Genomic DNA, 16,827 nt, shown 5'->3' with positions numbered 1-16,827 from the left:
GTTTTTTTTAATGGGTATTGCCTACATATAATAATTAACTTTCAAGAATAATCAGAAGAATTTAGAAGCTCTATAGGCTTTACTGGATGCAATTATATAGATTATTTTGCTTGTCAGACAGAAAAAATTAAAAAAAGGGAAAAGAAATTGTATCTACTTTTACCTGGCTTGCATTCATAGAGATCACAGCACTCCCCTGGCTTTCCTGATGCCTTAGAAACCAATATATTCAAATAGCCAGGCTGGCAAACCTTCCTCAAGCAGCCTGCAGGATTACACACACAACGGCTTGGGAGTGGGCAGCATTCACCAGGAGGTGCATAGCCTTCAATCAAGATGGAATCTTCTGGACATCGAGGAGAAAACTGGACCTCACAGCGAGCCTTGGAGCAATCAGGTTTCTCTTCTGAAAGGGAGAGAAAAATCATCATGCCATACGTGTCAATAATACATTGAAGTTGTAAAGATAAACTCAGATAAAAGCTCCCTCTCTTCTCCCTGCCCCCAAAACAATAAAAAAGAAAAGGAAACAGTTGCTGCTGAACTGATTAGCAACAATTACCAAATATCCTTTAAAAACTATAGTTATTTGCAAGATGCTAGTGTCTTACAAAATATTTCACAAAATTTCTAATTTGTGCGATGCGAGTGATGGCTGAACCCACACAGTCTCAAGTAGAGCTGTGAACTTACATTTGGCCAGGATGTTAAGAAACAACTTGTCATATTATGTCAGCCCTGATGTTCACACCTATTCCTTCAGTTTCCTAAGACCTTCCATTATGGACTGATTTAAATGCTTGATTTATTAGCCTGAATTGAGCTCTCACATATTCAAAAAACAAGTTAAAAGTTCGACAGCTAACAAATTTGAATACTTTGGCAGAAGAGCATTTTTCCTGTACACACTCCCAATGTTCACATTAGAAGTGGTTCCTACATACTTCAGCAGCTTGAATACTAAGAGATAAGAGGTTTGTCTATGGCGATGATGAGGTTTGTTGATGGTCCTTATGCATCCCTTCTAACTCAGGATATTCTATGATTCCTTCATGTACAAGTATGTTATGTTTTTTCTTAAAACCATCAAAGATTACTAACCTAAATGTGTTACTAGATAGCATTATAGCTCTTTTCTAACAGTTAAAAATCCTACTATTTTCATCTATCTTTAAAACAGCCTTGACTAGATATGTTGCCTAGAACTTTAAATAATATTTTTAAAACCAATGGTTTTTTTTCCAACCTACCCTTATGTTTAGGTTCTTATCTGCTTTATTAAACACATTGTTCAGACAGAACATTACTGGTTACAGAGGCTCACTGCAGAGAGCTGTATAAATACATAACGTGCTAGTCTCAGTATTATATTGATAATCTTTAGTTTATGCATGTAATAAAAGGCGTGACACTCAAGCTTTTAAAATTATTTTCATTTTCCACTGCATGTTTACTCAACACACACAGAGAAGTGATAGAACTGTTGCAGTAGCAGCCCTTAAAGCACATACTCATGATAGGCACTTGATAGACCACTTGTTCTCATGATGACCCTTAAATTCCCACTTTATGTGCCCTAGCATTATGCATCCAGTGACCGTCCAATTTCCATGACTAATAGATAATCCCATCCTCATGCAATCTCTCTCATGAAAATATTTTGGATTATAAGTACTTTAAAAAGTTGACCTGCTCTTTTTCACTTGACTGCATTTACACACATACACGTATCTATATAAGGCCTTAAGGACTGCTCATATAATTCAATACAAATAAAATTTGAGCAATGCAATTGGTCAAATACATTAAAAACTATTTTTGACCAATTTGGCTAACTCTCCAAAAGGCAAGGTTTGTCAGAAATGCACATCTAACTGTTTGAATCCAAACTATTCAGGACTCTAGATGTATCATTTTTGAAAACCAATGCAAAGCCTGCTGCTGGAGTTGGTAAGATCACCCAGCAATGATATGAAAACAAGGACATGTCACTATCAATATGTAAGAAGCATCACAGGCAATAGAAGAGAGAAATTTAAAATAGAGAACCATGACAAGTACTTTTGTATGAAATATTCACTCAGTGTTTTGCAGTTATTTTTGATAGTCTGTTCTATGTTAGAGTATTGTGCTTAATGGAGTTAAAAGTTACAGACTGTGACAGGACTCATATAAAGCCAGCACCAATTTCAGAGAAAATGATTTAAACATAACCACCACCTCACAAAATATGTGTTTATGTTTTAATACCAGGTAATATAACACCAGTAGGTATTTATAAACCAAAGGTTTTCTTCTTAATCCAGCATCACTATTACTTTTTTACTTCAGAGTCCCAAAAAATAAACAGAAAAAAACCCTACTATAATAACTTCCTATTAATACTCATGTAAATATTGTGTTTCCATATTACATCTCAAACCATGTACATGTTGAAACATTCCTCTCCCAATACACAAATGCAACTGAGCAACAGGAAAGGCAAACATATTCAACCAAACTGTATCAAGCAACAGACAATTATCTTTCAGCTTCCCAAACTCTAGCCCCCCAGCATAGTCAAAATCAGGTTAAGAAAATTTTTACAGACTACGTCACAATTTGTGTCTTGATTTAGATACCGTTTTTCTTTATGGAAAGCAGCTACTGACTAAAACAATGTGTGGTCAGCAGTATATTAAATGTTTCCTTGAACATCATCTCTATCTAAAACATGAAAAAGCAGCAGCTCCAGGTGCAGCATTACTACTTGTTAGTTAAATCATTAATCAGCTAGCATCATGCTAGTGTAACTGCTCTCCAAGTCCAGAATTCACTGCAATGGAGAAAGATGGGAGCTCAGTTTTACTGCATTTCAGTAAAAGCTGATGTGGGCTCCTCATTTTGACACCAAGTTTGGATAAAAGACATTATTTCTAAGTAACTATTCAGAAAAGTTTCAAGGTTTTTCCTCTTGTTATCTCAGCAAATGACAAAATCTTCTCTATCCACCAAGATCCATTACGCTAAACTAGTTCTACCTTTTCATTACTTCGTTGAGGAAGGCATCGAAATTTAATCTGTTCTCAAAATAAATTATAAACATTAATACAGCCACAAATGTCACTACTTTAGAAGAATTCCTGATTTAATTCCAATATATACAGCTATTTAAGATTTCATCAAACAAGAACTGTTTAATAGCTCTTTTTTCCTTTATTAACCAACATTTCTACCCCTTACAAAAGGAACATTAAAAAAACTCATGTAAGAACAAAATAATTAAAAATACACCAACAGCCTCAAAAGACAGGTAGCAGGGTAATGCCAAGCTGTATTCCACAAGAAAACCCTGTGAAATCACTCAGCAGTGCTACTTCTGCTAGTTTGCCCCTTTTACATACCAGACAGACTGTTTCAAAGCAGCAGACCAAAGCAGATTCATAAGAGCCTACTGCCTCTCTGTCAAATAGACATATACACCACAAAGCACCCACTTGTCCCCTGGACGTTTTAAGCTACTGCCTATTACACAAATCAGGTTCATCCTGACCAACATCTTCATAGTTAAACAAAGCATCAGGACTTAAACTCCATTTTGATAATAAATAGAATATAAACAAATAATATTATGTGTGTCCAGAAGCAGGAGAACTTCATTTTTCAAAGCACCGTGGTGAACAGAAAAAATTAGGCTTTTGAGGAAAGGGAGAACTATACATGGGACTATATATATGACTTACTATGAAACAAATTAGTACAGCAAATATATAAATATTCCTGAATAATAAGGCATCTTAAACAGATTACACAAGATACATGTGTCACATTGTTCGCACACAAAGTGCAAATTCCTTCGCCAGAAGAATTTCATACAACCCTAACTGCCTGTGGAGACAGTAAAATTGCTATAACATAGAACTCAATCTCATTTCAATATATCCCTTAAAAAGATATTTCGACCATTAATAAAGAGAACAATCACTTTTCAGGGATGCATTCTGATAAAAGTTTGAACTGATAACCCACAACTCACTAAGAAAAACATAGTTGGCTGCAAGTGCTGCCTTTACGTTCAAAAAAGCAGCATTTCAAATAGCAACACAAAGAACAGAAAATATTGGTTGATTTTCTGATGAGGTTTCTCTGTGGGACACATTCTCTTTATAGCCTTTCATCAAACACAACCAAAGCTGGAAGTATTCTGGTATCCCTGACATCTCAGCAGCCTGAGCCAAGAAAGAATCTCTACAGAGATAAAGGAAGAGTCTGGATCAATCAAGCTTTTGCAAACTATCTATTCTGAGACAGACAATTTTCTTAAGAAATTCAGAAATGTAGCTAGAAAGACAACATTCTTAATAAACTGAACACAATCTAGACAGGAAAACTAACATTTTGATGAATTCCAGATAAGACTTCTAGTCTTGGAAACAAACCTAGTAACTACTCTAAAAGGCAGCTCTAGAGATCATTTCAAATAAAGTTCTTCAGTTTACCAGTGACAGGGTTATTTCTAGATATAAATTACTACTGGCAGAAGTTTTTCATTTCAAGACAAACTTTACTTTCTGTAGGTCTGAAGGTTCAGGCTTACTTTTACTTTGTTAATAGCCTGCAAGAAGAACTTGCTGTTATTGAGCACATGAGAGAGTACACCCTAAAATTATTAGGTATGACCTGAGTTACAATGTATAACTGAAAAATAATAGTTGAATAAGATACAATGCACAGTGTGCTTTATTATTAAAACAGGGATCATTCACTTAAAAAGTTAGGATGTCTCAAAAAAATTTCTCACTTTCATCTCAGAAGTGCACAGGGAAGTTGAGCATCTCAGAAGCTGAGGCATAACATTCAAACTGAGTTTTCATTGCAACCACAGCATACTTGTTATAAAGTGCATGAGGAGGAGGAGAACAACCTTCAAAGAATATAATAATAACAAGAAACCAAGATATGGATTTGGGTTTTTTTCTTTCCATTAACTCTAGAAAGTGTCTATCATAAAGCCACAGCCATAAACCCAGAACTTTGTCACAAAGCTTTTCCATATCAAAGACTACAATGTATTTTTAAAATTATACTTCCCATGACTGTAAAAAGTTATTAGGGGAAAGTGGAGGTAAAACAGCAAGTTACTGAAGCATTTATGTTGCAACCAATGCTTTCTTTGAGAGAAGGCAGCTTCTTTGCCTTCCTGAAAGGTTTATGCAATACTCAAACTGGGTACTAGTTAGATGTTTCCTTAAGACAGTCACTGAATATAGGAAGTGTAGATCTCAGGCATTTTCCATTTCTTTTGTTAAAGTAGATCAGTTGTAACAAGAACCAACCAAGCCAAACCACCCCGCAACCCTCCTCCATCTTTGTTAATACCAAAGCAGCATGGAAATAAAAATAGTTCCTTAAGAAAAATTAAACACTTTGCTTTCACCTCTGTATCAAATTCTTTTCCTTCATTATGTCTGCATGCTCTGCTTTGACACGCAGAGAAAGTACATGCCAAGTTTATTTAATGAGAAAAGCAGAGCAGTTAAAACATTGGTTAGAACAGTGAAAGGATGTTAGGGTATAATCTGGTGTGGGAGAAACAGAGAAGAAAATCCCTGACAGGGATGGGAGGGTCTTCTCATTCTTCAGGTGAAACAGAACAGATCCATGCTTCTCAGGAAACCATTTCAGGGAGGATTTTTTATCATTTTGTCAGAACTTCATGTGATGCTGTTACTCAGTCACCATAGAAACAAGGGCAGAATGTTTTATTGAAGGAGATGGCTGAAGAGAAATTGGTATTTCTCAGGTCCAAATGTTTCCATTGAGATATTTAAACGGTTCTACAGTTGTTTCTTGAAACTCAAATTTTTAATACACATGCATATAGATATACACAGAGATGGAGGGAATAATTTTTTTTCTGTTAGGTCCATACAAAGAACACAGAATAATAAGCACTTTGAAATAGCAAGCTTCATATCTCATTTTTCTGAGCAGTTCAGAAGAGGATATGGTTTATAAAGATGAACATTTCGCATGACTAAACAAAGCAATGCACTACAGTTGGCACACATACTTTGAAGGCATGTGTTCAGCCTTGCATTTTTGTTTTACTGTAAACTATTTTTGTGAAATCCAGGCTAAAACACAGTAACTTTTATTGTACAGTCTTACAGTCATCATTGAGATGACTATTCCAAACAATAGACATACTGTACTGTTATACAGTGGCAGGAAGGAAATATTAAAAGGATTAGGGATAAACAAGAAAAATGATTACCCAGCTGAAGCAGTCAGACAGACAGGGATCGATACTGGAATGCAAAATCACCCAAAGGATTTTCAAGAATCAAAAGGGCAGTTATAGTAGATTAAAAAATGAGATTAACTTACACATACATTATGCACAGTACTGTACACAGATGAACTGCTACAAATAAAAAAGCAAACAAGAGCCTGACCTTTTACCTAAAACCGAACTTTATTTAAAATCTGTTCTATTTTCTAAATGAGTCTTGCTACACTTCCCAGCATTCTGGTGCTCCACATTTTATGTACTACACAGTGGGGCAACCTGTCTCACCCACATTGTAGCCTAATCTTCTCATAATATAACAGTCTGGAACTAACCTGGGTTAAAAAAGTCACACACAAAAAGACAGTCACAGATACCAGTTTTAAGAAACATCCATTCATTGATACACATCTTTGTAACACAGTATTCACTACAGATTTGCCAAAGATTTTCCATTTGAGGACCAAATAACCAGAAAAATGGTTATATCACTCGAGACAGCTACAGTCAAGGAAGACAATAATCCCCTTTGGGTAGACAAAGAAATAGCAAAGCTATTTCAATTTTGTAATTCCATTTCCTGAACTAGTTTCTTTTCCTGTACTGGAAATATTAAAAAGAATGGTGGTAATTCAAAACAAACAGATCCCAAAAATACCATACCAGAATCACAAACAATCCTGACCCCAAACTGATGTCTTCCAAAGAAAGAGTTAACAGACTCATTGAGGATCTGTCAAACACCTGCATCTAAATGGAAGTGCCAGTTCTATAAAACCAATAGTGTTGGTGGCAGTAGTTGCATTCGGGTTCGACCTCCCAGATCACATCATTCCTCTGTTATGCTTAGAAAAAATCATGTCTTGAAAACTCCAAAGTAATTTTACTTTCCCTCCATTTCACTCAAAACCTGCTTTCAACAAATACGTATTAGCTTGACACCAACAAGTCAATCCAAATTTATAAAGGATAACGTTACCTGACAGAACTGTACATGAAGGACTGAGCCCAGCCCACTGCACAGAACACAGGAAGCTGTGCCATGCCTGGGACAGGATCCATTTCTATGGCTAATTGCACTGCTTTCAATAGAAATAGAGCACCTTTAAACTTCAGCAGTGAAAATCCTTCAGAAATTAGTTGGAGAAATGAGCAGATAGCTGTAGTCAGATTTACAGTTGTGTTGCCTCTATTGAAAAATAACATTTAAAAATGTATTCAATATTTTCACGGCTGGAATAACATCGTACATTGTAATTTCTTTATATAAGAAAGCCTATTATGCTGGATGAATGGTACTACTCCTACTAGTGTTCAATCTTTATATTGGCAAATCAACTGGAATTTTCAAAGAAAGAGTATGTAAACAGTAATGAGGTGGTCTCACCTAGGGAGTTAGGACTTTGAAGAATGCCAAATAATTCTGGGAATAAACCAAAAATGGAAATACTAGATTTATAATCAGTATAAACTGCATAAAAATTGATGACTTACAAAAATGTACGCCAGTAGTAGATATAAGTAAAGCAGAAAGTATTACTTATTGCAAGAGTATATTTAGCTGCAAAACCAATGGTAATGTTGAATGAGCACCAAAGTAATGATAAAGCACAACTATCTGGAACAATTCTGCTTAACACAGGTTAAGAAAACAATATGAGCCTAGCTGATATCTGGAAAAATAATCACAAGTATTCACTGAAGGAGAAGCACTGTAAGGCACAGTTTGATGTGACAAGGAGAAAGGGATTTGAATTTGAGGACACACTGTATACCTTCCAATGTACAAACCTCTGGAGGCAGCTCAGGATGTAAGGAGCACCAAACAACTTATTCTACCACACAATCACACCCAGACTGAGTAAGAAGCAAATAGTAATTTGATACTTTAAAGTCTAAAAACATAAGCAGAACAAGGACTTAGAAAGCACTTGCATTTGCAATAAATGCAAATTATAATGAAAATACATACATGAGTTTACAAATAATAAGAATTCACATATGTATGTATGAAGCTAGCAACTGAGACTGAACAGCAGGAAGGGCAATCAGTTTTCTAGAGCTGATTAACAAAAGCAACAGACTTGTAAACATTAACTTAGAAATGAGGGGTTTGATATTCAAAGAAATGCAATTTTTGTCGTTAGCAAAATTGAATCAACTCCTGTCTGCACTTAATGCTTTGCTTTGTTAATACAAATAAATTTAAGGTATGTGATTTCTTTTAGTTCTCGCTGATAATTGTTAATGTTAAAAAGCCCCACCAAAACCCACATCCCCAAGCCCATGCACAGTAAAAGAATGATCTAAATGCTTTCAGACACTTCTGGCAAGTAAACTCCAGTATGCAAACTAGTTTTCCCAGTTTTATGTTCAAAGAACCTCTGTCTCTTACCAGCTTAACCTCTGTACGTTTATTAGAGGCTTAATCACGTGTTTCTAAAACTCTTTCACAAGAACAGTCAAGATGCATGATGTTAGGGAAATCAACTCTGTTCAACATTTTGGTCCTCTCTTTACTAACCTAAGATACCAAAGTAGTCAGAAACTACAAAGAGAAGCACAGTTTCCTTCTTTTAGGCAAACAGAAAGTGAACACTCTCAATGGAGAAGGCCAACACTTCAGTGTTTCAAGACATTTTCACACTCCAACTGCTATGGTCCATCTCTCTTGACTTCTCTGGGTCAGCTTCTTCCCAAGCCCTTCAAAATAATCTCTCTAATTTAAAATTTAAACACATTTTGATTGTACAAGATTTTCCATAAAACAAGAGCTCTTCTAAAAATTCTTGGTTTTCCCCTTTATTTGTTTTACCTTAACATTTCTGTTAAGTTTGTCTCCCCAGAATGAGTTTTAATGTCAACTAACTGTTCCTTTGTTATTCATCACTTACCAAACCTGCATCATTATTGAATAACATATCCATGCATTGCTTAGGACAACAGAAAACAACTCTATCTATAATAAGAAATATGACAGCAAAGCAAAAAGGGGCCATTATAATTTTAGGGGAAATCTCTACTGACAGAGAGAATTCTAACATAGAAATTCTTGATACATTGCAGTGAACAGATCCTACAAACTTTTTACAACATTTCCAAAAAGAAGAGAAATTGTCAACCTGAAGGAATTTAAACAGCTCAGTTCTCCAAAAAAGGTAGATATTGGTTCTTACCAGATCTATTTTTTTCTGAGAAATGGCACTTAAAAAAACTCTAGTAAGGAGCATTTCACTGAACACAGAAATGGTGGATATTCCACATAAAATGTTATCTTTTCTCTAAAGGCAAAGTCTTCTAAAAACTGCCGTATTTGACACTAAAAATGCAAAATGCAGAAATAAGCAGTTTATCAGAAGACTCCAATGTAAAAGAAGCTAAAGCACTCTGTTCTTGGGTTTTTACACTGAAGGCTACTTCTCATATACCATGTAAAATATGGAATAAATAATTATACTAGAAACTGTGCTTTCTTGACTCCAGAGAATATTTGCACTAGGCAAAATAAAATTAAATAAAGCATCTAACAATCACGCAAGCAATTCTGCTAAATTCCAAGCTCCTGCTTGCAATACATGTTTTCAGTGCTAGTTTGAACGTGCTCCTGCATTTTTACAACTGTCATTCACACAAATAAAAAAGTAAAACCAAAATATCTATTGGGAAAAAAAGAAACAAGACAAAAGAAGCACAAGAAATTTTAATTCTATTCTAAGGTCCAGACAGCTTAAGCTTGAAAAGACAGCTACCCAACTGCTTGACCAAAGGTTTTTGAGAACTGATTGGAAAAATAAACAGACACCTGGAAATTTGAGAATCATCTTACTCGTCCTGCTTTCAAACTAGGTAGTGTCCTAACCAGAAATACCTACACATCTCAGGGGTGGAGGGGGTGGCACATGTACAATTCACATGCACATGGATTCATTACCAGCCCTCACACACAGTAAGACCACAAGGAATCACGGTGTGAGAAGTTTGTTCTGCTCTGCCGTACTGCTGCACAAAATGTAAGAAGCCAGATTACTTTTAAGAAAAACTGAGAGTCATGCAATATCCACAGTCTTTATTCCTCAGATTGTCATTCCACAGGACTATGCAGGTACATAAATAAAATATTTGACAATACCAATTAAATACAGCTTCAAGTCCACCATTAAATGCTACTAGGTACCACCACCCTCTTGTAGCATCCCTTATTCTACCTTAAAGCAGCAATATCCCGCAGAGGGAATTAAATGTCAAAACTACAAAAAAGCAGAAAGTCAGCATTTACACAGTACTGAGCTTCTGTTAACACTAGTACAAGTATTTTGCTGACTTCAGTAGCCATTAAACTTGGACCCCTCTGTTTCAAACTGGATGAAAGCCAACACCTTGTACTACAAACAAACGACAGCAAGTCTGGAAAAAGACCAACAATCCTATGCCAAATATATAAAAATAATCTCTCCATTTCAGAATGCTGTTGGCTGCAATCTTCTTTAATTAGATTCAGTTTCTGATCTCATTTGAAGCATACAGTTGTGTACTAACCACCTGGAAAGTTTGCTTCCAAGAGCAGCTTAAAGGGGAATGATCTGGAGGTTTGCAAGCATGATAATCTGCTTTATCCCAAGTGTATTGTTTAATTTTTTTTTTTATTATAGCTACCAAAAAGTATCACAAATCATCCTGGCTCAGACATTTTTTCTGATTCTTCACCCTCCACTTTTCTTACTCTTCTTCATTGACCTTTCCTCTTAAGTTATCCACTTATTGTTTATGTCCTTTTTAAAGCAAACCTCAAATGCTACTTATTTCACAACTTTTCCAGCCTGTCTCTCCTACTGTACATCTCCATCAGTACAATACACAGCAACACACTTGTTTTGTGTAAAAATCCACCTTAATACAAAATACTACCTTCTCTTAAACACTAAGGAAAAGCATATTTGTGGCATTTTGCACAGCAACTTCCATGACACAACTGAAAAAGAACAAACCAGGAAATTCAGATGTAGGAGCTTTAGATTAGTATAATCTCTTGGGGCAGTTTGGCTAAACCTTGAATGCAGATTAAAATTACAAGCACTAAAATGCAGGTTATGTACCATTGTGGAATGTTATGCAACGTGAAAAAAGCTACTGCCAGGAAATACAGATACAGTTGTACTTCCCAAGTGAAGCAAATCTGTATTATTTCCAGCAAGATTCCCATGATAGCACCCTTTGCACAAGTTTGGGATTCAGTCACCTCCAAAGACATTCCATTTTTAGACCAAACTCAGTGCAGTGCACAGCACAGGAGACATCACTGCACATTAATCCTATATATAAGGTTTGCAGCACACATTACAGAGTATGTGGTTCTGTGACCAGAAACAAGGCATTAATAAATTGGTCAAGTATGAAGATAGCACATTATCCACAAAAGTTATTAGCATCTTTACAACAGTCAAGAGATACCAATGTTGAATTTGGTGAGGACAGACTCCTTGTCAAGCCTGGAAAAACTCTAGGAGTGGGAAGACAGCAAATGGAATTTTAAACAATATCTAGTGAGTGCCCCAAGGAAGAGATTGGGTCTGTACACTCTCATGCTACAATGACAGTGGATTCTACCTCACAAACACACCCTGGTAAGCAATGTGAGCAGCAAGACCAGAATTTTAGTTGAGAACTATTGTGAACAAAATGAAAGTTTGGTGTGTTTGAAACAGACCTATGAAACTAGAAGATAGGAGTTGGGGTTACTAGCAAACACTAAGAATTTTTTTTCCTCAAAAGTTGCAATGATCCTTACAACCATGATACTGCACTGATCCTATAAACTCACAGAATACATTCAAAAAATCCCAAGACTGACAATTTATTCCTTCCTATAGGCCAAGCATTGCAGAAGTGAGCAAAGCCTGAGCAGTACTAACCAGGAAAGCCTGCTGACATTCAACAAGATAACAGCAGAAAGCAAAAGCCACCAAAAAGCCTTATCAAATACCACAACCACTGATGCTTACACATCTCAAAGCAGAGATGCCACTGTTTTCCCCTACTTGGCTGGAAGAAGAAAGCAGAGAGAATAAAATCTAGTATTACAAGATGAAGTATCTCACATGTCATTTAAGATATCTCCACACTACACTTCACTGAACAGCACAAGTCCTCACAAGTAAAGCAGCAGCAACAGAAGTAAATGAGAAAAAATGAAAAATCAGGACTTTAGTTAAAACACTTGTAGGTGCTAATGGCTATCAAAAGCAATATTAATTAGGTGAGTTTTAAAGGAGACTTTTCATTAGCACAACTCAAAATTAACTTTTTTTCAACAAAAAGAATAAGGTGCAAAACATGACACTAAGTATTACTGCTGCCAATCAAACAATTCTGCTCTAATCTTTCCTCCAATCTATGCAATGAATGTACTTTCTCAACCCAGAGTAAGTATTTGCTTTCATGGAAACCTGGATCAAGACTTACTAACATTTATCCGAAGTCTCTGTGATATAACCAAGCAGGAAAGGCAAGATTAAGTAATACTGATACATCAATAATAGCAAAACAGGATACAAAAATTCAATTCTGTCACCTACATGCCTTGTGAAACATGCCTTCAGAATCTCACCAGCATAAAAAGAATAATTGAAATACAATTTAAGAAAGTTAGAAATTTTATTGCAAATTTCTTATTACATGCACACCCTTCCCATGCACTATGATCTGTGAATGCTTAAAAGGAAACAAAGTTAAGCTGAATAAATCTCTTGCACTTAACCTCACACTACTAATGTCCTATAAAGCAGGATTTTAATTATCACCTTTAATAAACTGGTTTTCTCCCATTTTTACAACATTTTCTTGAACTATTCTGTAGATTTTAAGATATTTTAAAAAATACTTAAGCACCAACTATTTCAGAAAAAAATTTAAAAAATAAAAATTAAGCTGAGTAAATGTCAAGTTCAGCTACAACTTCTATTATGCCACAAAAAGAAGCAACAGTTAGATCACATATGAGTGGACAGTACAAACTTAAATAATCTGTAAATGCACCATTTAAGAAACCTAGAAAGACTGTCTTATGAAATAAATTATTTATGCGGCAAGATTTGAGAACAAATATTCAGTTAGCATAAATTGCCTTAGCTGCCTGACTTAGAAAGGACCTATATGTGCTTGTGTGGATTCATTCTGTCTCTTGTTCTGTGCATTACAATGTGGTAACTAAGAGCACAGATTTAAAAACAAACAAGCCCCAGACAACAAAACCCCACAAAGCCATTCCCTACAACCCAACAAAACAAACAAACAAACAAAAAAACAAAACAAAACACCCAAAGCAATAGAGACACTTATAAAACAACGAAGTATCTAATCCAAGAGAAACATAACATATACAGAAAGGATACTCAGAAAATCCAGAAGATTTAGGACCAAATTTCAGGACCACATTTAACTGGATTGTTTCTACTTGTGGTTTCAGTAAATTCAGACAAGCTATTTTGATTGTTTCACTCCCCAATTCACCATCATTTTTAGCAACACAGTTTCTTCACAAGCACAAGGGAACTTGTTCTGCATGTGATATCCTGCTTTGTGTAACACACAATTCTTTTTTCATTCAAGATTCTTAAGTGCTACAAAAAAAACCTACTACACTCAAACCAAACAAAATCCCGACTTTTTAGTATGTACCTGAAAATGCTTTACCGTGGCCAAAAATTCTGAGTATTGAAGAAAGAAATGGACAAGTTTTTCTTCCATAGAAAAATCGCATTGAGGTAGTCATCCTTGACTAGATGCAGTTGAAAAGCTCATACAGATGCATATTCACTATTCAATCACTGGCAAGTAGTTGTGAATTGATGTTTCACAAAGAAACTTCAGTTCACTCAGTTCTCAGTAGGCAAAATTCAGTCTAAACCAAAGCATGATGCATTCATTCCTCTTATTTAAATTAACCACTATGCCCCAAGCTATAGACCCATATGCAGTTATAGTTTGCTAGAATCAGGCTATTCTGAACAAAACAAGAATGGAAGAAAACACATTTTGGTTTATCACTCCCAAACATATTTTTTAAGAATGGAGTTGTTTCTAAGAAAAGGTAGAAGAAGAGCCAACCACTGTCCCAGCAGGGTGAGTTCTATGGAATAAATTTGCAACCTATTTCAAATGCATCCTAGGAATAAAGATATAGGAGATATAGACAGCAGCTAAACCAATCAGGTTATGTAATATATTAATGCCTCATAGGTATCACCTTGTGATATATTTACATCTCACAGAAATTATCTGCTCCAACTGACATCATACACAGAAAAACAAACCCTTTCAGGTAATCAGTAGCCCAGAACTGCTCCCAAGAATGGTGCCACTAAGTCGAATTTCTGAGCATTTTCCCCATGGCAAGTACTTTCAGAACTTTCAAGGCAAGTCTGAGACCTCCTACCACTTTTGGTGAGGATCTGTCATTTTCAAGTTTGCCAACTGCAGAGTAATTCTAGTCCAGCTGGACATCATAAAGTCAACTGGTCCCCCCCACTACTCTGAGCAAAGCCTGTGCTCGTCAACTGCTCAGATCCAGGTGAGTTCAGACGACCCTGAGGATGGCAATTCCACTTCCTCTTGGAGTGGATCACAGTATGAGAAATTCCCACCACTTATTCAGCATCTTTTTGTTGCAGCTGACACCTGATGCTTCTCATCCTTCCACTGTGCACCTGGGTGCAGCACCCACATCTTCTCTGTGGCCAAATACGAGGCAGCTGAAGACAGCATCAAAGTCCCTTCTTCCTCTTCCCTAGACACAACAAAATATCTCCTGGCGGTAGACGGTGTTCCCCTGCTCCTGCCGAGGCACGGCTGTGCCAGGAGGGATGCCGAGGCTGTGCAGCGCGGGTGAAGGCGCGCGGGCTGGAAGCGCGGCTCCCGCAGCCCGGGCTGCAGTTGGCGGCCGCCGCCGCCAGGGCACACTGCGGGCTCGCCATGCACACGGCCAGGGCACACTGCGGGCTCGCCATGCACACCGCCAGGGCACACTGCGGGCTCGCCCTCCATCCCGCACCGCCAGGGCACACTGCGGGCTCGCCATCCATCCCGCACCGCCAGGGCACACTGCGGGCTCGCCATGCACACCTCCAGGGCACACTGCGGGCTCGCCATCCATCCCGCACCGCCAGGGCACACTGCGGGCTCGCCATGCACACCGCACCTCCAGGGCACACTGCGGGCTCGCCATGCACACCTCCAGGGCACACTGCGGGCTCGCCATCCATCCCGCACCTCCAGGGCACACTGCGGGCTCGCCCTCCATCCCGCACCGCCAGGGCACACTGCGGGCTCGCCATGCACACCTCCAGGGCACACTGCGGGCTCGCCATCCATCCCGCACCGCCAGGGCACACTGCGGGCTCGCCATGCACACCTCCAGGGCACACTGCGGGCTCGCCATGCACACCGCCAGGGCACACTGCGGGCTCGCCATCCCTCCCGCACCTCCAGGGCACACTGCGGGCTCGCCATGCACACCGCCAGGGCACACTGCGGGCTCGCCATCCATCCCGCACACCTCCAGGGCACACTGCGGGCTCGCCATGCACACCGCCAGGGCACACTGCGGGCTCGCCATCCATCCCGCACCTCCAGGGCACACTGCGGGCTCGCCATGCACACGGCCAGGGCACACTGCGGGCTCGCCATGCACCCTGCACCCGCACAGCCAGCCCCTGGCGCCACACACCGCCGCTCCTGCCCGCCACTGGCACGCTTCTGTCCCGATCAGCTTCTCACGAGGACAAAACAACCTCTACAACTAGTAACATATTGCCCCAGTGGGGCATTGTAGTATAGTAAAATAGTATACTATTTAGCATAGTAAAGCGCTTTAGGATAGGTTTTCCATGCCATCATTGGCAACAGTCAAACAGAAACTTCAACATCTTTAATTATTTTACTTAGGAGCTAGAAGTTTATGGCCAACAAATGTGATAAAAGAAAGTTCAAAGACCTGTATTTTTAACCTTGCATTCAGTTTTTATCCCTCATCTATCTCAGTTATGTCTCCTGAAGCTGTTCAAGCATTCAGAAGTAGCACAGGCTTATGCACTGCAAAAAATAGAAATTAATATTGTCCACAGATTGCTACTGCAGTGGGGAGTTAAGACACTCCCCATCTCTGAAACTGTGACCTGAATTCAACTTTACCTGTAGTAGACAAATCCTGAATAAAGAAGAGGAAATTTTCATAGTACTTCACTACATTTCCTGCTCAATTTGTAGAGAAGTATTTATTATTTTTATTAGGAACTTCAGCTTGTTTGGGCTACGAAGGAAACAATCCTGCCTAGTATTTTGTCATCCACCCTTCACAGTTTTGGTATGCAATATAATCTCCACAGAGTCAGATCAGATACTCTTTTCTGCCCTTGATCTAAATATTAACTCTGAACTTAGCTTAACTCATTAGTTGAGAGAGCCATATAGACACTAGTGTACCAATAAGCTTCCTCCTAGAATTAACATATGTTCTTCAATAATTTACTGACTTGATTTGGCATAAGGGGATAGTGCCAGAA

The 16,827-nt window shown here is 38.1% G+C and overlaps 1 protein-coding gene across 1 annotated transcript in view; it reads right to left on the bottom strand.

Annotated features, from left to right (window-relative positions):
• Window positions 1-16,827, bottom strand: part of CRIM1 (cysteine rich transmembrane BMP regulator 1) — a 175,289-nt gene that overhangs the window by 92,815 nt on the left and 65,647 nt on the right. The window contains exon 3 of the mRNA XM_036380356.2: window positions 164-406. Coding sequence (XP_036236249.1) covers window positions 164-406 — 243 coding nt within the window. The remainder of the gene's footprint in view (window positions 1-163; window positions 407-16,827) is intronic.

The sequence above is a fragment of the Molothrus ater genome, chromosome 3 (assembly GCF_012460135.2).
Source record: "Molothrus ater isolate BHLD 08-10-18 breed brown headed cowbird chromosome 3, BPBGC_Mater_1.1, whole genome shotgun sequence".
NCBI lineage: Eukaryota > Metazoa > Chordata > Aves > Passeriformes > Icteridae > Molothrus > Molothrus ater.
Note: the sequence above shows the minus strand (reverse complement) of the source record. Positions and strands in the feature narration are given on the sequence as shown.